This window comes from Aythya fuligula, chromosome 1, assembly GCF_009819795.1.
Source record: "Aythya fuligula isolate bAytFul2 chromosome 1, bAytFul2.pri, whole genome shotgun sequence".
Lineage (NCBI taxonomy): Eukaryota > Metazoa > Chordata > Aves > Anseriformes > Anatidae > Aythya > Aythya fuligula.
The window spans coordinates 37,025,250-37,049,166 of record NC_045559.1 but is presented as its reverse complement, the minus strand read 5'-3'; the positions used below and the strand labels follow the sequence as shown (position 1 = coordinate 37,049,166).

Genomic DNA, 23,917 nt, shown 5'->3' with positions numbered 1-23,917 from the left:
TATTCAATGATTTTGCAGTCGCAAGTGTTTGAAGTCACTATAAAAGCACTGCAGATTATCGAGACTGATGGATCAACAGTGTTCTTTTGTCTGAGAAATGAGAACAGCAACAAACCCTCTGATCTATTTCATACCTCTGCAATGCAGAGCTAGCCACAAACTACCTCTGTCTGATGACACTTTTGTTTTTACACTTAGAATATCTATTTAGTAGTCTGGGCAGTTTCTCAGAATTTTCTTTGTGTAAGTAATACAAAAAGTTTTACTGTTGTTAATTTAATCCCACTACTGTTTTCATACCTCTACTGGTTTAGTAGGATGTTTAGCCAAGACACAAGAACTCATAAATTAACAGGGATATGTAATTAAAGTTTGTTAAATGCTGTGTTCAGAAGAGAAGTGGTATTAGCTTAATCCCTTTGCCAAGCCAGTGCAGCAGCAATTGTCTTGAGTTCCATGTTTATTAAGGAGTATACTTAAAAATAAGCTAGTCATTGGTATCATCCATCTGCCACGTTATGAAAAGCAAACTGATTTTATTAGAATGAACAATGTAAAAATCTAGTTTTTCTTGTTGCACGGACAAATTTATCTTTAAATTCTAAAATAAAATAAAGAACAGTAGTTATGTGGTATGTATCATTACTCAGAAAGACTGGGCAGTCTAGCTATAGGCATCGTTCTGTCAGTAACTAAAAGTCATGATCAACACACAAAAAATTTGTGACAATTTCTTCCATTTACAGGCAACCCATAGCACGAAGTAGAACACCTCTGGAATGTAGCACCTACAAATATTGTGTTTCCCTTGTAAGTTTATGCAGAAATTCCTTATCTTTTAGGTGTATATTTATGCTAGAGAGAGCCTCTGCCAGATGTCTTGGTACTTCATTCCATTTGTTGTGTTTGGAATAATTTCATTATCTTTTTCCTGGTGTTACGTTGTTCTCTGTACCGTTATTCAAACTTTTTGTAACTCCTGTATTAGGGAACAGGTGAAATGAAAGGGGAGGCTGCTGTGTCAGGATGCCAGTTGGTCTTTAAAACTAAAATTTCTAGCAGTGATTGCAGAAGTTATAATAAGCATAAAATAATAAAATATTTTTTCCCATTATATTTAGTGGAGGTAACACATTTTTACCGTTGAATTATCACTGAATTAATACATTATTTATAATGATGATGAAATATTTGACTCAGATGTAGGGAATTGAGAGAAAAATGACTCATTTTCAGTGTATGTGGTTTCATCCAAGGCTTCTGAATTTTTGATTTTGCATTGCACATGCATTTGTTCCTGTTTCCTAGGTAACATGTTTTACAAAAGCAATTTTTTACCATAGTAGAAGTAAGAAAAGTTAACCTCAGATAAGTATGGAACTACTTATTTAAACCTTATTAAATCTGAAGCTTTTAAAATCTAGATTTCCTATTTCAATCAAAGGTCTCTGTGTGCGTGCCTTTAGATACATGTGGATGGGGTATATAGACATACACATTTGCTTAATTTTAAATTTCAGCAGAATTGTTAATTTCTTTCATGTTATACATGCACACTTCCAAGTTTAAAGAACGTAGCAGTTTATACCTTTATTCTGTGAGGATAATAAGTATATATGCATATTTTATATATGGTTTGGTGAGATAGTTTATAGTACTAGAACTAAACCATAGATAAGAGCTAGATTTGTAATAGATGTTTATATTCAGCTGGAGATTTCAGGCTTCTCAAAAGAGAGCGTTCTGTTGTTTTCTGCATATATGAAACTGTGTGTTTTTTGTTTTTTTGTCTGCCCATGTTATGAGTTACATCTAAAGAACTTTCATCCTAGTTTGAGACTCGTGCTGGAGTATTAAGTATAAATTGAACTGTAAAGTTGAAATACTTTCCCCTGCTTCATTGGATGAAGGGGAGTAGTGGCTTTTATAATGAGTGATGAAAGAAGTGTCTTCAAATAAAAAGACACTGCTGGCCACTATTTCACCCAGTAGTCATGTATTTTTCTTGCATAAAATGTGATGAAAACGATGGACCTTAATCATGCAGTCACTATTTATCCCTTTAAGCTGACAAAATCAGTCACATTGTGTAATTGGTATTACTGTTACCTTTCATGTAACCAGTGGGTTAAATGCAATCAGTTCCAAGCTCTTTAATAATATATATTTTTCATGATATGTTTACCAGTGGTTTATTTAGAAGACAAAGTATTGTGTCTTCACCTTAAAGAGAGTCAGCATCAGTCTTAAGTCTGAAGAGGTCCTTTCACTTTTTCTGAGCATTCAAAATGATATTCAGATATGAGAGAGGATGGTACAGAACTTTCTGACTTGAGAACGTGTTCAGTTCCTTTATTAGAAGACATCAGTTTAATGCTTTTCCTCTGTATACACCATCAGTGGCCATTAGACTGTGTGAGATACAGTTCAGGGCTTTATGATCAAACTTTCTGTGTGAAATTAGTTTTAGAAAGCTTATGGGTGATCAGCTGACAGGTTCTTTGTCCTTGTGTTTAATCTTTTTGGAAGATTGGCAGGCAAATTCTCTATGGGATGTAGTCAAACTTCCTCTGTCTTTTGAGATGCTTCCTGGTAAGGCCTTGAAAGTTAAAAAGGGATTTTACAATTGCTCATGATTGCTGTGCACTGTGTATTCCTCTGTCACTATACACTTTTAAGTCCAGTATTCTGCAGAGTTTCCAGCTTCTGCCGTCAGCCTCTCTGGGAATTTTGTCAGAGCATAAAGAAGTATTGGAAAATGTTATTTTTTATGCTAACTGTGGTGATGTTCTCCACTCTCTCCCACCCCATTCTTCATCCACTCAGATATCTAAAACAATTTTCTGAGATTCAGTAGTAAATTTCTAAGTATGTAATATTGCACACTTATTTATGATTGCAATCTGTTAGCTAAAATAAGCTGTTCATGCAGAAGAGGAGAAAATGCATATTCTGTCTGAAGATTTCTTAGTACCTTTCAGTCTTCAGAAGTGCAGGAATAAAAGCTGGAATGATCCTCTGGAGATTGTATAGTCCATCTCTTAGCCCAAGGCACTCTCTTTGTCATTCCTCACAGACCCTGTATCACAGAGAATTATGGAATAATTTAGGTTGCAGAAGGTTGCCTAGTCCAGCCCACTGTTCAAGGCAGGGCCACCTTCAAAGTCAGATCAGATTGCTTGGGGCCACATTCAGCTGAATGTTGGATAACTCTGAGGGTGGTAAGTCTTCTCTGAGCAACTTGCTCCAGTGCTTAACCACCATTATTATGAGCTTCTAACCCCTTCCATCTAAATGAAATAGTTGGAATTCCCCTTTTCACCTTGTTTGTTGCCTTTTGTCTTTTTGCAGTGAACTTCTAAGAGGAGTCTGATGCTCCCCTGTTCGTATTCTCAAAAACAGCACAGCACCTAGATTCTCCCTTTGTCTTTTTTTCTTAAGACAAAACAAATCTGGGTCTCTCAGCCTCTCTCCATATATTGCATAATCCATCCGGGGGTCATCTTCATGGCTTTCTGACAGACTGGCTTCAATAACTGTTTTTATTTACTGGGGAGCCCCAAATGGGACAAAATACCACAGGTAGAGTCTCACAATTGCAAAGCTGCAGAGAATGATCACTTTATCTGTTGCCTCTGTCTTTGCTGATATAGCCCAGTATGGAGCTGGTCTTCCTTTCTACAAGCCTGCAGTGCAGACATGCGTTCACCATGTTGTCCACCAGGCCCCCACGGACCTGTTCTGCAGAGCTGCTTCCGCTTGGTGCCCATACAGTTGAATGGAAATGGAATTGAATAGGATGGGGGTTGTGGTGTTGGGTTCAACTTCTGAATGACTGTGGTCCCCAGGTGCTTTTCATGGTAACACCTACCAACTCACTTCTTCTTCATCCTCAGTTTATATGGTTTAATATTGCTGCTTATTGGAATATCTGACACTTCTCTCTATTGAATGGCATCCTGTTTCCTTTTAGATGATTACTTGAGTATATTCTGATCTGCTCATCCAGAAGGCTTACATTTGGTTTAAGATTGGCGACATGCTGTAAATAGATATGTTAGTATGGGAATGGAACATAAAGGGTTGTATGGGTGTAATGTATAGAAGTGAAAATACTGGATAGCAATGGATGCAGAAAGATCCAAATGATTTGCTTCTCTGTTTGGGCTCTGGATCACTAATTACAAATCTTTGCATAGCTTTCCAATCAGTTTTGTGTTCACCCTGAAAAAGGTAAACTTTCTTTGAGTGACGTATTAGTTGTGAGCATATTCATCACAGTTAGCACATGGCATCTGTTGTGTTCTCTTTGTGTGGTTTGCTGTCTTGCTGCTGATTTCACATGATTTAGCCATGAGAAATCCAGGTTGGCTGTTTTTTTGTTGTTGTTCTTGTTTTTTCCCACTTGTTTTCAAACTGTTCTGTTTCATTTTTTTTTGCTTTACTTTTCGTGTGAATGGAAGCTTAATGCCAATTGTGTAAAGATGCTCTTCTTCTTCTCCTTCCTTCCCTGTCTCTTTCTTCTGCTTTTTTTTTTTAACAGTGTAGTTGACCTTTTCTAGTTGTCTTACATCTCTATGAGTTCTCAAAGGTGACTAATAACATCCTTGAGATTGTTAAATTATTGTCAGCCAAGTTATCGCTTCTCCATTTGCAACAGTGGGGATGATCTGCCTTCTGCAGATGTAGCAGAATTGCCAGCAAATGTTGAGGTTTTGTCCAGGACATCAGCAGTGTATCCCTTCTCTTATGTGAGGGTACCATGGACTCTTTTAATGACCACAAATGATTGATCCTTTGGTTTTAGGTCCAGTTTTAAACTAATAGAAGAAGTCTGAGTCATATTAGCTATAACTGTGAGGGGGCAAAACAAATTCTCTTTGTGCTTAATGGATGTTGATGTGCCCTTTAACAATAAATACGCATGGGTTTGGAAGAAGGCCTGCATGTGGTTTGAATATTGCATTTCTTCACTTGCAGTCAAGCCATTAACATAATTTAAACATCCTTCTGCGTAAATTTTTAAGCAAACACACACAAGCATTAGCATAAACCCATTTCCAGACAACCCCCTGCAACTCTGTGCTGCCAATTTAATGTTGTTTCAAATGCTGTGACTTTGCTGGAACATTCACTACATGCTAACTTGCTGAGAGTGCAAAAAAAAAAGAACAAACAGAAGAAAAACTTGAAAATGTTTTTCCTTGGCAAATAATTGCCAGTCCATGTTCAACTCCTCATGGTGGATTTGGGGTGCAGGACCCACTGCCACCCCATGAATCAAAGTGATGCTTGGCTCAGCGATGTTCTGTCATTCACAGGGCGCAGTACGAAGAACAGAGTCCAACATGAGTACTTGAGCTGGTTTCATGAAGAAATATGGAATGGTTTTTCACCTTGTATTTTGTGAATAGGTATTTATTTTTATTTTCTTGTCATTTTCCCCCCTACACTTAGAAAAGAGGATCATCATAAATGGTGACCCACTCTGTAGTTTAGCTTTTCAGTGCGCCGAGATTGTAGGACTCTGAACTCAAAATAGTTACTCGATGAACTGCAAAATATTGCCATTGTAAGACTTCAAAATATTAACCTAGGTCTCAAAACCTGCAGAAGTGGAAAAAATGAGGGAGAAATGGTAAGTGCAAAGAGTATGGGAAAGGTCTAGCTTTATTCCAATTTTGCCTATTGACTTGTAGAGTGTCTTTAAATTACATTTTCAAACTTTTGCTCCTAAATTTTGTATGCTATAAACGCATACTTGAACTACAAATTGAGATTCTCATTTGCTTTAGTCCAGCTGGTGATAGAGCAGCTGGTCAAGTATTATTACACATACAATACCTTCAACAGTGTAGCTGTGGGCAGCAATGCCTCCAAGTCCATTCTCAGTATCGTCTTTTCCCTTTAACCTCTTGGAAGTGGCATCAGAAGGGATTCTGGGAAGATTGGCTGCACTGGCCAATACAGGAGACATCTTATTAAACCTAATTTAAATCCTCATTTCATAAACTTAAATGTAACTCGTAATTTTTTATCTTCCCCTCAAGAGGTTATTAAATACACTGTGTAAAAAAAAAGATATGACTGCTCATAAATCACTAATGCGTGTGTGAATGTAGGACTTGATTTCAGCCCAAATGGCACGCATAATATTAAAGAATATAGAATAGTCTTCCAAAACCAGATGGTTAGTCATTTTCCAAAATTAGTGGCTGAAATTCTTCCATTCCTATGTTCCTTAATTAAAAAAAAAAAAAAAAAAAAGGGCATGTGATAGTCATCAGTTTAGTAGCACATATACACTGTATTAGAGCTGTCACTTTTTAAAGACAGAGAAATGAGTAGTTTTTCTCCTCCAGCTCTTGTACGCTTTACTTTTGCCTTACCTGCCAAGTCTCAGCTTTTGGACTCTGTGCTCAGGTGTAACAGTTGATGACATCAGGAAAAAAAAAGAATAAAAGAGTGAATCCCCCTAACCTGTCCCTGCTGTGTGGCAGACACATGATTTCTTGTAGGTTCTTGTAAAGGGTTCCCTGAAGCTTGAATTCAGAATCCAACAAAAAACTCCTTGAAAGTTGATGAAGCTTTTCCTGTTGGCCTAAGTGGCAGGGAGGTTGGAATTAGGTGGACTTTAAGGTCCCTTCCAACCCAGAACATTGTACAGAATCATAGAAAGTTCACAAAAGTCAATCTAAAGGTCAGAGTAACCAAAATATTAATAATAATAGCATATATATACACTTATTAGTGAACAACAGACAGTCTGGTCCAAATATTTTGCATTTTGTCTAAAGTCAAATCATGTGTTTTAGAGAGAGGAAAGTCCTGACTGCAGGAATAAAAGGAAGTGTGGGTCAACATGCTGGGCAGTGGTCTTCCTTTGTTAGAACATGGGCAGAATGGACTTCAGTTTAATTGTCTGGGGAGTCTTTATTTCAGTGTAGTTGTATGAAATGTGGAAAGTCATCAATTTGGATGTGTTTGCAGGATGGAGGTGGTAGGGCTTTCGTAATGAAATCACTAGGGATAAAAAAGAAATTACCAGGTGATACTCGAAATGAATTTTTGTTTGCTTTTTTATGCTTTTTTTTTTTTTTTTTTTTCTTGAAGTATATGGGATGCTTATTTTTAACTTCCTTATTAGTTTACAGTAACTTACAACTATTTGGAGATCTTAGATCCTTTTTAAAATTTCACAGTTTTAATTCAATTATTCTCCTTATTTGACAGTTAGACCAGAGTGCATTTTTATTCTTTGAAAAAAATGAGATTTAACGTATTGACTGAGATTTGAAGTGATAATGAATTATGATGTCTTGTAACTGAGCAGAACTTTTAAGCTAAGAGAGCTGGGCCTGGTTAGCGTGGAGAACAGAAGACTGAGAGGGGACATAATCAACGTATACAAATATCTGAAGGGAGGGTGTCAAGAGGATGGAATCAGACTCTTTTCAGTGGTGCCCAGCAACAGAATAAGAGGCAATGGGCACAAACTGAAACACTGGAAAGTCCATCTGAATATGAGAGAATACTTCTTTACTATGAGGCTGACAGAGTACTGGCACAGGTTGCCTGGAGAGGTTGTGGAGTCGTCTTCTCTGGAGATATTCAAAACCTGCCTGGATGCCATCCTATGCAACGTGCTCTAGGTGATCCTGCTCGGCAGGGGGTTGGACTAGATGATCTCCAGATACCCCTTGCAACCTCAACCATTCTGTGATTTTCTGATCAGATAATAACAGCTATCCCTTGAATAAACAGAGTTGGAATTTTTCATTTCACTGTGTAGATTCTATTCATGTCAAAAAAAAAAAAAAAGAAAAAAAAAAGAAAAAGAATAGAATTTGATGTCTGTGTACTGTAACAGTCATTACCTTCACACACAAAGCTGTATATTTCCAGTGGCTTCATAATAGGAAAACTTATGTTAGTTTTGTCAGTGTATTACAACCTCCACAAAAATGGCGTATAGGTTTACTTTTTGAGTTTTTGCACTACAAATATTTGTAGGAGTACTAAACACAAAGAAAACAATCCTTAGCTTCTGTATTATCTTTGTATTTTAATTCTGAAATCGGAATTTTTTCATGGTAATTCAGACGCATGATCGGTTAATGCACTTTTAATGACCCTTACTGATGATGCAGTTTGTAAAGTTATTGTAAAGTGGGTGAGGAGTCCTTCCCCCTGAAATTAGAGTAAATGTGACTTAACTTTGCAGTTCTGCAAAATCGGTTACAAAGTGAGTAGCAAATTAAGCAAATTCATCCATCTGTGAAATATTTCAAGGTCAAACCTTTATTGGCTACAAGATTTCTAACTAAAAAGACAGAGGATGACAGTACTTACAGTTTGATAATGTTTGCTTACTGAGCGTGAAATGAAATTTAACAGTGCGGCATGTCTACATTTGTAAATTTATTGTAGTTGTTTAGACTTCTTGGAAAATGAAATGTCAAGCTATCAGCCTCAGCTTCCACAATGTTGTTTAGGTCCAACGAAGAAGTTTGTTTTCACTTTTTTCTTTTTCACTTTTTTCTTTTTCTTTCTTTTTTTTTTTTTTTTTTTTTTTCTTCCCCTCCAGCATGAGGTTATTTCCATTTCACCCATGTATTTCTTAAGTAAAACAAAACTTGTGGCACAACTGCATCTGTAGTTAGTATGGGACAATACTGCACAGATGTGAGCATCTTACTGGAGCAACTGTTAATAATCATGATATTCACTATTCAACTCAGTGGACAGTGTGTAAATTTGAGCTCTTTGAAGATTTGTAGATTGAGATCCTAAACTGTAGAAGTACAAAAAGGCAGTGATCTGCACTTGGAGATTCCAGGTCCCCTTCCTGGTTGTGCATGAAATAATTTTCAGGCAAACCAATTCCAGGACTAGAGAGTAGGACAGTAGATGGTAAATACCTAAAAGAACCCCTTAACCTCTTTGAAGGGGTTAAACTGAGACCTAAGGTTTTTTTTGTTTGTTTGTTTTTTAAAGGAGAAAATAGAATTGCAAATTCCAAAAGAGTTTATTAAAGAATCCTAAATGTCAGTCTGTATCATGTGTTACTTGTGTTAATCTCCGTACAAGATGGTGTAAAACTAGGAAGAATTTATGAGCATTGCTACACAGTTGCTTCAGTAGTTCTGAGCAAAACTTTAATGGTTGAGTAAACAAAATAGAAATATTTAACAAGTCATCCTGTAAAATCCACATCCAGTCTGAATTTTCATCTTTTAGAAATGCTGTCTATAGATATATACTGTTATATAGATATATATTGATATATCAGTATATATCAGTATATAGTGTATATATATATATCAGTATCTATCTATCTAGATAGATATATACTATCTAAAATAGTGAAAATGCTTCTCAGCTGCAATGTCTGCAATAAATGACAAACCTTCAGGATAGTGAAGACAGCTGCATTGGTTTTGTACATTGATTGTTATGGTATAAAATTTCCCTTTTTTTTCATCTTTTGGTTAGTGTTGGTGATGACTGAAATCTTGGAGTAGCTTGGTCTGTTGTATATTGAGGTGAAATTATGAACTCTGCCACTCTGTTAGAAATATGGGACTTGCTTTTTGAGCAGTGTGTTCACCTCCTGTGTCTTTCATAATTAAGCAAAAGGAACACTATATGCTTATTGATATGCACAGTTTTGATTCAGATGTCCAAATACATCCCAAGGAATTAAAACTTCAGTAGTATCAGTAGCAGATTGCTGAAATGATAGTTTGTTGACCATGAAAGAAATAAGACGTGAAGACAAAGATCTGGTAGAAGAGAACAGGGAAGAGAGAGTGAGGATGAAAATGTTTTACACAGGGGAATAAAGTGTTTTTTAGGGATGACTTCTTGAGAAAATTGTGTTAAGTGTTTGTATTTACCAATGAAGAGGAGGGCTACAAGAGAGGAATTAAATAAATCCTGAAGTACAAAGCAGCATCAAAAAGAAGTTTAAAAAGTTCTGTGTGTTGGTTGTTTTCACTTGTTGTTTGTTTGTTTCTTCACTGTTAAGTGCCACGGGACATAAATTTTCAAGTACTCTCTTGTTTGGGGAACGATCAGCTTTCAAGAAGAAGAAACCTCAATTACTCTATCCCTTCTAAAATGTGTGTTAAGGTCAATATCTCATAGCACTTTGCAAACAAAACCAGAAGTATGTTATATCCCGTATCATTGCCCTGTGAGTGCTGAACTAGGCACCACTTTATATTTGCCCCCAGAATTTTGTATGGCAAAGTTATTAATGTACGAGTGAATTTTCAGCAGAAATGGCAAAACTCATGGCAGAAGTGGGCGAGTTTCACCCACTCAAGCTCAAGATGTAATGCATTTTTTTTTTCCTGTGGTTTGCCTCTTAATGTTCAAAACCAGGAATATCAACCTCATGGAGGAGGACTGAACAGACAGTTTTGGAGCTTGTATAATTGCTTTGTATTTTTTTTTAGCCATTTAACAACAGTATAAAGATTTTCTGTTTTTGTTTGTTTGTTTGTTTTTTTCCTTGAGTGGATGAAGGTGGATTTACAGTAGGAAACAAATTACAATCTGAACTGTAGAACCTGCTCTGTGCCCTTGGAATCAGGACATAAGGGAAATCAAAGCTCATCCATAAAGAGGTGTCAGTAGTTCTCATTTTCCAAACTGCTGTTTGGCATGAGGGAGATGAAGTACCACACTAATGCTCAATGGGCCTTGCTATTGTACAGGAGACTTGTGGATGGAAAGTGTGATACTTCAGCTCTGTGGACATGTAATACTTGGGTCTCATTAATGTGAGGTTACATGTGAAGTTGTCCTTTTGCCTTTCAAGTTGCTCTGCTAGTCTTTGTTCTTTACACTCGATAGGTTTTGCAGTTTCAGATTGTGCAAGGATGATAGGAATTATTTAAAGCTCAGGATTCAAAAAGAGAAAGATTGTGTGAAGAGGGTGTTTAGAGAGAAGGAGAAGGGTTAATCCTTCTGAACAACTGGATTCTTCATTGCCTTCATGTTATGTTGGCCTGTGCCTCTAGGGCAGGGGACTCCAGATGGATGGCTTAATTTGCATATATATTTACATATTCTTTAGTCATAAATTCACATGATCATAATGGAAAATTTGCCTGTGGCTGTTTTTTTTGTTGTTGTTGTTGTTTGCTTGTTTGTTCTTTGGCAGTTGAACAGAATTTTATTCTTGTTATCACCTGCAGTAAAATCTTTCTATTTATCCACTGTATCTTGACCCTGATAAAACACAGGGGGCTCAGGATACAAATCATCTTCTGGGTGCCTTTTTTTTTTTTTTTTTTTTCCCCCAGAGGGGCTTTTTCATTGCTCTAGTTTCCTAGTTGCAGTCTTCCCTGTCAGATTTCTCTCCAGTTGCTCATCATTTGAACCACTCCTTCAATTTACTACACAAACGGAAAAAAAAATAAAAAATCTTTTTGCAATAACTCATTCTTTGATCGAAGAAATGCACAATTTATTACTGGTAGATGATTTCAATAGTGATGCATAACAAGGTTTTCATTGCTACCAAATGATTACCGCTATTAAATATGAGTAAGAAAAGAAGTAGAACACCCATCATGGTGTTCTGGAGGAGCATGGGCATTCCTCTGCACCAAATAGTTCATAGATCTAAATTTTGTACGTTATCTCTGATATGAAAAACTGATACCAGACAGAAGTTGGTTAAAGAGGAGGATTTATATCAAAGGTTATTTCATTTTAATGTTACATATCATGCTGGTCCTTTGTGTTTTAAGATGAAATCTCTCTACATCCTTGGAAGTAGGGTGGGATAATCTGTGGGAATACATCGTGTGGGTGTGAATGTGTGCTTCCACTCACTGCGCAATGAGACTGGCCCAGGGCTATGGGGAAGAGTCTCAGTAGGATAGGATGCATCTACAGGAGGATGCGCAGGAGGATCTTTCACAACCATTTTTGCTTATCTCCTAAGGTGAAAGAAATTAAACATATTTAATGTTACATAATAAAAAGTTTCTTGCATAAAGTTTCACATGGAAAGAAATGTCCTGGGATGGATTCTTTTTCAGCCTACTGTAATTCTCATGCATCCAGGTTTGGGTCTTCCACTGTCAGCTGAACCTCTGAATCCCACCTACTTCCATCCTATTTGGTGTGGTACCCTATACCTTCTATGTTCTGCAGGTATGCACCTTAAGAAAATATTTTCATGTTTTAACGTGAGAACTTCATTTCACATATCTGCCGGGTATTTTTGTTTTAGTGAGCTGTGATTTAATTAATTTTTTTTTTTTCCTTTCCAGTATTCTACATAGATTTTAATTATGGTTAGCATTGCAATATGCGGTTTCATAAGACTGGAAAATTAGGAAGATACAGTTTTTACTCAGTGAGGAGGATGCTTTTTTCCATATGTTTTTCATAGGTGGTTTGAGTTGGTTGCATTATACAAAAAGCAGACAGAAGCACAGTATGCAAAACCTTGGTAGTGTTCCCTCTAGCCATTTGCTACGTTTCTTTAGAAAGATGAAAACACCTTTAATTCAGACTTTCTCAGAGAATTATGTTCTAGTTTTAGTATTTTAAAATATCAGTCTACTGCACAAGCCCTTAAGGGGTTTTAAATATAGTTAGAGTAGTACTCTGTTAGCTTTTCTTGTAGAATGACTATTGGTGTCACAGGATGTTAAGCAAACTCAAACTTCTTTTTTGTACTTAATTTTACCTAGGCATTTCTTTCATAGTGGTCAAATTAACATTTGTTTCTGCATATTTGTGTATTCTAATTAGTCACTCATTTCAAGCTAAATAAGCTGGACAGAAAGGAAGAAAAATAGAATGTATGCAAACTGTTTCAGCTGAATTGAAGAAAAAAAAGAAAAGCTTCTTTTCCCCGAAGCATACATTCTGCATGAAATTCAACTTGACAAGTGACCCTTTTAAAACAGTGCTACAAAGATTTCTCAACATTGTCGATATTCAAGGGACAGCCTTCTTCTATTAGACCCACAAGCAGCCCCCCAACTCCCTCTAAATGAATGTAGCTGCTTCTACTCTTTGTGTTCTACTTTATCCTTGTTCACTGCACTGGCGTTCATGGTTTTATGTGCACACTTCTGTGTGAGAGAATGCTTGCAAAAATACAAGCCATTGGGGGATGTTAATGTAATATACGGGTGATACAATACAATGAAATACAATACAATAAAGAACTCCTCCAAGTATTGTTGGCAGGTGCGAGTCTAATGAAAATTTGTGTGTTCATGTAAAGAAAAAAAAAAAGTACAGGAAGATTTGCCAGTTAATTTACGAATTGATGACAGAAAAGCTGATCTCCAGCTCTTAAGTCTTACATTGGAGAAAGGAGGAGCAGTAAGAAACAATGGTCTGTGACTGTATGTGAGCAATTAATAACTGAGAGTGTGTGAATGGCTTGTGAAACTGAGTGTAATGCATTAAAATCAGAGGAAACAGAGTATTAACAGATAAAAAGTATCCTGTCTCTAAACTAAGGGTGGTGGATTAGCAGTATTGTATCACCATCCAGTTCTCACATAGCTTTGTTCCACTACGACTATGACTACTACTACTGTAGTAGTGAAACTACTACTAGCTATTCTTCTTTTCTGTTGTCAAATGAGAGATGTACAGGCTAATTCTTAGTGTCCCCCATGGTTTCAGTGGTCTTCACAAGCATCTTTAGGAGGGGCACAAGACTTGTGCTCAGAAGCGTGTTTCATACGGGGGTTTCAGGAGGTGCTACAGGATCGCAGCTGTGGTAGGCCGTTCACTCCTCCTTGCCCACTGTACAGTTTTTGTACGTGGCACTGCTTGTACAGATGTGAACCTTATGCTCTTACAGCGCTTAATAGATTGTAAACCACAGGCATTTGATGATTTTCAACTTGAGCAGCTCACATTTTACACCAAGATATTTAGGGCAGATTTTTGAGTGGAAAATTGCAGCCTTAACATGAGCAATTATGACATGTAAACAAACAGCTGCTCTTGAAAAAACTAGAAGGTCAGGCAAGATGATACAGTAAGATGAATAAGGGGAGTAGTTTGGGGAAGTTCCTTTGTCTGTTCTTGCTGGTTTCCAGCAGATTATCAAAGACATCTCTCAGTTGAAAGAGACCTAGAGAAGAAAAGGTCTGTTCCTCCCTTTTGAAGTTTGTGGTATCTTTATGGTTAGCAGTTTGAGGGAGGAGGGAAAAGAATCACTTTCTATACTCAGCCAGCCTCCAAAAACTGGTTGTACCCAGCATAATTTTTGTGTTTTGTGCTGTGTATAATTCCATGTATTTTCCAAGAGAGTAACCTGAAGCAGGTGGGTTTCTCCAGCTACCTCTGTGTGCTCTCGTGGGCGGTCGCATCCCAGAGGGATGCCCCCTGCAGAGAGCTCCCAGGGGCTGCCCAGAGAAGTAGAGACAGGGACAGGAGTGTTCCTCCACCTAAAATAGTTTCTCTTAAACACCAAAACATGATGATGAATGAGATGTAAAATACCTGCTTAATACTGTCAGTATTTGCTGCCAGTTCCGTTTTGTATTCCTGGTACTAAATTCTAGAGAGGCTAGCTTCATATTTAGGCTCTGGTTTCAAAGCACCATGTTTGCAAGCCCAGTCAAATGGAAATCCTTGTTAAATATTTACTACCTTGGTGGCTTATCCGTGGATATCTAAACATTTTTCCTTCCTATTGCTTTCCCCAAATGTTGGAAAAGTGCTGTAGACGATGGTTGTGTCATCTGTGAAATTTTACCCAGATAACTAGATAGCTGTATGTGTGCAAGTAAAAAGTTAAATGTGGATATTTTACAAGATGAGAGACTCAGTCTATGCTGTAGACACAAAGGAAAGTCAGTGCTTAAATGATGACATTGTCCATGGCTACAAGAGCATTTATGCCTCAGCATAAGTATTTGGAAGGGACAGTATCTTAATGGTATATTTGTTTTATTATTGCCGCAAAGTCTTCTCCAGTAAATCAGTGACCTGAGACAGATCCAGTTTGGCAGAGCTTCTTGGTAATACAAATTAAACAAATTACTTATGAGAATGGTGAATGTAAATATTAGCTAAATGGTGTCACTTGGCAAAATGCTTATTAGGCAAATCATGCTTGAGACAGCATGATAATCCTTGCTTCTTCTAATAAAGCCACCTTGGAAGTACCAATAGGGCACTTTCTTTTACTGAAGTAGCTGTATTCACTGAGAAAGATGAGCCAAAGAGCTTCAGACATATTTACATTGCACTTCTGTTGTACCACCAGAAAATTAAATTCCCAAATTCTAGTTCAGAGGGAGCTTCAGAATATCAGCTGACACCTAATCTTATGCTCTCTGGGCATCATTATCTTATTCTCTTTGTCATTAAGGGATGAAACTCACTGTCATCTCTGATGTTTTGCATTTAAAAAAATTCTAAATCCAATATTTTCTTTCTCTACTCCACCCACAAAATCAAGATGCCTTTCTGAACTGTTGTATGCATCTGGTATGTTTCTGTTCTTTTATTCATTTTCAAGTATGAAGTTGCAAGGTGGCCATGAAGGAATGAACTGTGTGAATCCTGAGCAATGGGGAGAGCAGTCCTTAGCTTTTCCTTAGCTTTTTTTTTTTTTTTTTTTTTTTTTTTTATAACTACAGTGAACTGTGTTTGTGAAACTGAATTCTCTGCTTATACATCTGAAAGTAGGACTATGATAAAATATTTACAGGTATGACATGAGGAGTAGCTAATGAATGTCTCCAGTGTTCTTAACAAAGCAGTCGAGGCAGTATGTAATGCTTATGAAACATAAGTTTTCAGTAATCTCGGTAGTAAAACAATATTTTGACTGGTATTGATCTGCAATACCATTGCATTCAGTTAAGGTACATCTTTCTTTTTAAATTGCCCTAAACAGCAAACTGTTTTAGGGAGGGGAAAATCCTATCAAAAGCTCATGCTGTTCTAGGTTTAAGAAGCAAAATGCTGGCATTGTTTGTTTCTGCTGGTTGCAGTCAGACAAAAGGAAGCGGGTATATAAATTATGTGCTGGTAATACAGCTCATGGGTTAGAAGCCGTGGGCAACACCTGCTTCTGCCCCGTGGGCATGGCAGAGGGAGCCTGACCTCTGCAGAGTGGCAGTGGATGGGCAGAGCCTCAGGGTGCGAGCCCCTGTTCTCAGCCCAGGAGCTGGCTGGTGCCCTACACCATGCCTACATATAATGGGGTGGCAGCTACTGCCTTTGGGACTGTCTGTGTGGTTTTCTTATGACAGAAAGAAAGGAGTCTCTTGGGACATAATGAGGACAGGGGAGCCTGTAGCCCCTGCAGAAGCTGCTCGTGCAGCAGCGTGTTTTTCAACCACCGTGGTACCATGCACAGGTGGATGCACTTGGTGATAGCCAAGTGTTTGCATCATTTTGTTTATCTGCTCTCATTTACAGGGGGGTTTAAAAGGAATAAAGTTTTACCTTCTTCTTCCTTGTGAAAAGTAGCTGTACCGCTTTGAATTGAATTTATAGTTTAACTTTAGGAAACAGGGATGTCTGCAAAACTTCTCTTATAGATGAATGTTTCTGACACCTACAAATAACTTTTTGCACAGCTGTCAGGGAGAGCACTCTGCAGGAGCAAATACAGCATCAAAACAACATTTCCATCTCTGCAAAGAGAGATTTCTGTCTCTGCTGTAGGCTAAGTCTTTGTTTGGTTTTCATGTTTCATGATACTAATTTAATGTTTTTGCTGGTTGGTGGCAGAGCGCAGAGAAGACACGTGACTTGAAACCTTCAGAATATACAGTAATCTGCTCTTAAAGATCCACATTAAAAGTTTTATTACTTTTTTATTATTTTTGGTAATATTTCTGCAAGTTCTTTACTTTTCCAAAGTTGAAAGCTGTATGATAAAAACAGGCACGTACTAAAATGTAGCTTCCTTGCAGAAGTTATACTAAAAATAATTCTGGACCTCAGGGTGTTCATCAACTGGCAACAGCAGTGGCATTTTCATAGGGGAAAAACAGGGGCTGGTGAGGTCAGGGAGGATTAGTGCATACTCGCACGGGGAGCTTGGTAGGTGCTTTCATTGTTTTGTTATTTTTTCTGGCTAAAACGGGTCTTCCTGACTATACTGTTTTAAAATACCCGGGAACCTGGAACAGACCCAAAAGAGCTCCAGCTTCTTCAGTGTGTGTTTGTTTTAGGACCCCCAGACAGCAGATCTAGCTTGCCTCTGCTGATAACTTTCACGTGCTTCAAAACCAGAAAATCCCAACTAAATTCTGATCAATCTCTGTCTACTTCTATTGCAACAATGATAAATTGCAGTCCTGGCTTATGCTTCGCTTCTTTTAAAGCTTCAAAAAAAAATAGTTCTGCTGTGCTCTTTGCAAAGTGACGATTCTCACTGAAGGGTCTGCATCACCAGAGACTTATCCCACCTCTGCATGCTGCTCATTTTCCAGGTGATGATCCTGTAAAATGGGTTTCACAGGAGGACTGTCTGATGCCCTCGTGCTCACAGGAGCTGTGTTGCACCTCCTGCCAGCACGGGTGCAGGTGAGGATGGATTGACCGAGGTGACTGATGGATCCCAGGCTTGTGCTGGTGACCAGGAGATGTCCTGCTGGACTGGAGACTTTGCTTGGCTTACAAGACAAACTATGGTAGAGGGCACAGTGATGAGATTTGAGCAGGCTCTGCCTTTGTTTTTGAGTGGGAAGGAAATGATATCAGGTGCACGCATGAAATTCCTGCCTTATCTCAGGGAATGCTGTGGAATTGGGACGTGCAGCAGGAAAAAAGAGTGAGTGCCTCATCAGGCTTTTTTCTGGTCTCCTCCTGTGCAAAGCACAGTTTGCCATACCTTAATTTTAAAGTTTTAAAACTCTGCTAGGATTTTAAATGAGTGTAGCACAGTGTGCTCATGATGTGGCTCCCTTTGTTTGCCTATTGCCATAAAGCCCGACCAGCTCTATAAGAAACCTGTCTGCGAAGCGCATTTTAATGTTTAGATCTAGCAGTGATTAGAATACCCTAATGCCCAGTGGGTATATGTGTCATTTTTTAACAGCTGCCGAGCTTTCTCCCTGCTGCTCCAATTAACACGTTGAGCACACGCTTGCCGGCAGTGGGCTGTGTGTATGGATTAAACCACTCCGTTATTTATCCACCCGATGTGCCTGATGCCAGAAACAGACCGGCCTCTTTCCCGTCATAGGACAGATGAAATCAAACGGGGTCCCGAGCCCGTGCGGGTGGAAATACGAGGAGGGATTTAACTGGCGGATGAAAACCTGCCTTGCCTGGAGATGTGGTTCAGTCCATTGACTAACATCTCTCCCCGCCTCCCAGCCCCTCTTCAAATGATGGAGACAGAGGGCAGCGAGCTGCCGGTGCTGGGCTGCCTCTGGCTGCCAGGCACAGCTTTCCAACTTTGTTCTGCTTAAAAACTGCTCGGAACCCTGACTTTCTCCTTCCCCTTCATTTTTTCCCTCCTTCACCTATTTTCATGCTGAAATATTCCAGTCGGTAGCTTTGATTAAGTGTCCCTCCTCCCCCCACCACCCCCTTTTTTATTGTAAAAAAAAAGGAAAACAATATGCTTTCTAGTCCTAGCTGAGGTAAGGGTTTTTTAATGGTACCAGAGCAGATGGTTGGAGGTTGCAGCTTTCCTTGAGTGTTTGCTGTTAATTCATGCTCGGGCAGCTCTCCGCGAGGCAGAGGGCGAAGGGGGCTGCTGGTGGGCGCCGCTGAGGAGATGGAGCGCTTCTTGGGCTTCGTCAAGCAGATAAGGAGGTCGAGAAGAAGAAAAGGCAAAAAGTACCGGCCAGAGGAGGATTACCACGAGGGTTACGAGGATGTCTATTATTATGCCTCAGAGCATTTTCGAAGTAAGTGCTTTGCCTAACCTCTTTTTCCTTTAGCTGTGATAAATGCTATGTTGTTAAGATTTAAAAAAAAAAAAAAAAAAAAAAAAAAAAAAAAGGGAGGGGGAACAACTAAATGCAAAAAGCCCAAACAATATTCCCCATTTGGTGGAATCTGAGCCTTGTGCAAGTATTAAGGCATTGGCTTCCTGTTATAGATTTATCTGCCTGTGACTGCTGATGAACAATGCAAAACAGCTGAAGTGGCACAGCAGCTCCCAAAGTAAGCAGGGTCTCTAAACCTGCTTAATATTTCAGGTGCAGTTAATTGAGGCTGACTGCTGGAAAGCTTTTGTTAAAACACTTTTGTTTTGGAAACTGATCCGCCGGTGGTCGCCCTTGTAGGATGCCTTTGTACCGTGGATATTTTTAAAGCAATAGAAAGGCAGCGATCACTCATCGTAGGTTCAAGTTGATGATTAATGCGGGTTGCTGAGCGAGAGTCAGCCCTCTGAGCCTGTGCTGTGACCCAGGCTTTTCAGCAGAAAGTAACTCAAGTGGGCTCCTTTGTTGCGGCAGGTCCAGGCTCACTTAGGAGGCATTGGGGAGTGGGTTTTGTGGGGTTGCAGTCACGTGGCTGCAGCAGCTCGCTGTGAACCAAAATACACTGCCTGCTGCCAAGTCCCTTCCCAAAACGTGCCCGTTCGGGTCTGAGCCATCACCTGCCAGGCTTTGGAGCTCACACCTTGCCATCTGCTACAGCCAGAGGAAGGGGAATGCCCAAAAGTGCCCGCGGGGACACCAGGGGGTGTGGGACCCTGCCCAGTGTGCAGCTCCGCCGGTGCAAGGTGTTGACAGCAGAGCCAGCCAGGCACAGAAATGATCTTTCTAAACGGATTCTGCTCTTCTGGCCAGTGATGTGGGAGTTTTGCAGTGAAGCCCTGCCTTTTGTTGAGCAGCTGAAGTTTGCTGTACTTTTTTTTTTAAATGTACTCTAGGAGTAGCTGTCACATCCTTTTTGTGTCATCTGGTTTCATGTCCATTTTGTGGAAATAAATCATAAGAACCTCACGTTTGCTTTGAGACAAAATAATGAATGTGACTGCTTTACAGCAACAGAGTTCTGCTGTTCTGTGGAAAATACTGAAGGCAAGGGATTTTCCTCTTGGTTTTCTTTGCTTGCCTATCTCTAAAAGTAAACTAATGTAGTGTGATTGATTGTTTACAGGGTTTCTTCCTTATACTCTTTATTTCCTTCCATTTTTAAGAAAATTTACTATGCTGATAATCTTTATGTTGTTAAGACTGAGTTCTTATAAGAAAAGACCTATTTTCAGGGGCCACTGCAGTCATAACAGGTAACATTGGCATAAAATACATAAGAATGAAAATTTTTAAATCTGCTTAGCACTGAAAAATATGAAAATGATACAAGTTAATGAAAGCACGTGAGTGGTTTTTTTTTTTTGCCTTAATATGCAAATCAAAGGAATGTGTCAAAGCAGGATGTCAAAGTATTTCCCTAGCTGATTGTTGTTGGTGGTGGTCTTTTAAATCAGAAAGTAAAACCCCTCCAAAACCTGTCACGTGTAGTAAGGATTTCTTTAATGTTGATTAATAAATCATTACTCTTGACTTAATGTAAGGAACTAAGATTGAGCCAGATGTCTAATAGGTTTTTCATTTTATTCTACTTTGAAAAAAAAGGATATTACACCCCTCAGCCTGGGGAGGTCAGAGGTATTTTCGACTGGACGAATGTGTGTCAGGTTTTGGAGCGTTGTTTATATTAGTGCTCATAAAAACCAGATTGAATAGTCCACACAGTGCTTGGTCCTGCAGAGTTGGATTCACAAGGAGTTTGCAACTTCTCCCAGTTACTTACACAGAGCACGTCACAGGAGATTCGGGCCATGGCGATGTGTTTGTTCATCACCCACCGGGGAGCTGGGAGCCCGTACAGAGGCACCACATCGAACACAATCGCTCCTCAGAGGTCCTTTTGTCCGCTCCTTCCCCGCGCTGTGTGCATCGCTGTTTTGGTCGGATAGGCGTGGTGGCTGCTGAAACCAGCACACAAGATGGGCAAAGAGGCTGCCAGAGCTGCTATAATGCTCCCTTGAAATTGGAGACATTTCACGTAATGGAGACAATGAAATGTTTCATTCGGAATTTAATTATGGTCTGGTGTTATGCTGTTTACAGTGCAAATTTAGAGTAATTGCAGAGCTTTTACTAGCCCTTCCTTCTGTACTCATATGCTTAGAAAGATGTGTGCTTGAGAATAGGGTGGTATTTCTCAGTATGATTCTCAGGATATCAGAGCTAATGAAGTCAAAGACCTGTTGTTCATTCAAGTGCACAGAGTAGGAGCTTTTTCAGATTTTTTTCCTCTCTCTGCATTGTCATCCATCCCTCCTGAAGGGTCGTCTTTTATGAGCTGTGTATCCAATTAGCCAGTGCACTTGAAGATTGTCTGAGCCAATTGCTTTATGGACCTGTTATCTTCTCATCCCCCCATGCGTAGTATTGCTTAGGGTGTTGTAGGGAGACTGGATTAATGTAAAATGCAGAAAGTACATTAGAATAACCAAAGGATCAAACGGAAACAAAACAAAGTTATAAATAGAACAGGCCTCTGGGAATCACAGGAAAAAGGTGACATTAGTTTGTCCTCAGCGCAATTGTGCCTGGGTACTGTAGCTCCTCTCGTTAAGTATACTCTCTTTAATCCTCTGAAGCTTTGCCAGGAAGGACCAAAATCAAAATAATACTGGGGAGGAGGCAAGCAAGGTGCAGTAATACCTAAAACTCCCTAAGTAGAAGAGACCCCAGCTATTGAGTCAAATGTCTTTTCGCTTGGTCATTTCTTTCATTCATTAAGTGGATAGCCTTGCTTTGACACACAACATCAGCTCTCTTCTCTTTCCTGAGAGCCTCGTATTGTGCTATGTAGTGCTGGAATAACTAAAATAATAATCTCGATACACAAACACTTATTGACATTAGTAGTGCAGGTGTCATACTCCTTTCGATGGGACTTTGCACAGTGAACATAATGGGCACCAAAAACTGCTGCCGAAGCTACTCGGACAAGTTGGCGCTACCACAGAAAGTTCTTTAAAAAGTGTTACATTTATCTCGTGTGGCATTATGGCACTACCATTCAACCTGTTCCTTTTAATGAGGCTTTGGGTGAACCAGGCCCCAGTTAGACTATTTCCAGGACTGATAGCAAATGGCAGGACTGTTGTGTGGCAGAGCTGCCTGGCCCATTTCCCAAGATGACATATGTCCTTTCACTGAAGGCAGGATGCTGTGCCAGCACCCTCGAGATGCAGCCTGGTCTTAAGCAGGAAGGTGTTTTTGGAGCCAGCCTGGTCACCTCCGACCAAAACAAACACAAGCCCTCCTTCCCCACTCCAGGCTGATTGCAATGTTAAGTCTTTATTTTGCAAAATGTTTGAAAGGTTTTGGTTTTGTTCCAGTGGAATGGAAATGGATTTTGGAGGCTCACAGGTGATATAAAGTATGGTTGACACAATCTGCTTGGGCGGTTCCAGGGTGCGTTACTTCGAGCACGTGCTGGGAATTTTTGCCTCATTTATGTTGCTTCTGGTTTCTGTCATCCATTTCTTCCTGAAAGATATTCAGTTTTTACCTGTTTCTTTTCTGTTATTCTTCCCAGCATGATGTCAGCAGCATATTCCGTTGGCATAAAGGCTTTATTTTCTGTCTTGGTCCCATGAAGATACTAAAGAATGATCCCAAAAAACGATGTGTAAAAAATTACTAGCAAACTCCCACTAACCCAAAAGTTCTTTTTTTTTTTTTTTTTTTTTTTTTTTTTTTAACTCTGCCCCTTAAAATGTTCCATGTAGTCACCCACAGTTAAGCAAATAATTTTATTCTAACCTTTGTCAAGGTCTTGTCCATGTCATTTGACAAGAGTACTGATATATTAGATGAAGTAGTCTGCCGTAGGGTATCTTTGGTCATGTAGTGTTTTTTCTCTCACACCTTTTATTGCAATTAATGGTTTTATATTTTTTTTTCTTCAGAGTGTGTTTTGAAGTATACCAAGGTTAGACCAATACAGCTGTTTTCTCAAATCAGTAAATACTTAGCTTACTTTTATCTAGTTGATATGCTATCAGATGTGATAGATTTTTAAAAAATCTTTTAAAATTTATTGTTAGAGCTGTGATGCCTTGTATTAATTCTTCCACACTTCTTGTGTGAGAACCATCTGATTCCTCACTTTTAGGACTTCTTTGAATTTGCCTCCAAAATGCGGGTGATAATTTTTCCACTTTCCATTACTTGTCCATCTCTGTCCCTGTGTCTTCACTGGAAAGTGAGGGTAAGGTATTTGACTTCCTTCGTGTCCCCCAACTCCTAGCCTAGCAAATCAGGCAGAAAGGAAAACTGAAAGTTTCATATAACTCAGAATTGAAGATGTCCTCTTTGTTGACTGAAATCAAGAACAATTAGTTAAAATGGATGTTGAATGCATGATACCCTGGTTGTGATTATGTCAGCAGAAAAGCACCACTTGCTCAGATTGTGCATTATTCTCCAGCATGACTCAGTGTTATGGTGTGGAAACTCCCACAGCTGCCAAAATCTTCCTAACAAATAGCTTTGCATTTCATAACCTAAGTTGCTTTAAAACTGTGTTGAATACTGATAGAAGAGGCCTGATGCTGAAGAGAAAACAGCAAGGGAAGCAATACACCTCTGGCTTCTTGATGCTATGGCCAGCAGCATTCATACTTGTCACGATTTTCTCCATTTTGTAAAGTGGCACAAATAGATCTTGTTTGCTCTACTCTCGTAGATTTGATAGGGGTTGTAAAAGAGTTGATGGTTTTATGAGTAGTGTGGTGACAAGGGCACTGAATATTTCTATCTCAGGTTGCATAGATGGTAATTGATCTGAAGGGTGAGGAATGCAGGATGACAACTGCTTTTCATCTCGCAAACTGTGTGCTGCTGGTCTGCCATACAATTGGATGTCTTGTGGTACCCAGGTGTGCTTCTGGGCTGCTGCTCCTTCC

General features: G+C 39.1%; 1 protein-coding gene across 10 annotated transcripts in view; it reads left to right on the top strand.

Annotated features, from left to right (window-relative positions):
* The window catches only part of GRIP1 (glutamate receptor interacting protein 1), a 316,928-nt gene that overhangs the window by 80,004 nt on the left and 213,007 nt on the right, over window positions 1–23,917 (top strand). For 5 of the 10 annotated variants that reach the window (XM_032188689.1, XM_032188761.1, XM_032188769.1 and 2 more), the window contains exon 1: window positions 18,210–18,881. The exons of 2 other annotated variants lie outside the window; for them this stretch is intronic. In XM_032188689.1, coding sequence (XP_032044580.1) covers window positions 18,749–18,881 — 133 coding nt within the window. In that variant the 5' untranslated portion in view covers window positions 18,210–18,748. Of the gene's footprint in view, window positions 1–18,208; window positions 18,882–23,917 lie in introns of those variants that run through there. 3 more of the 10 variants (XM_032188728.1, XM_032188737.1, XM_032188776.1) reach the window with 2 other exon arrangements.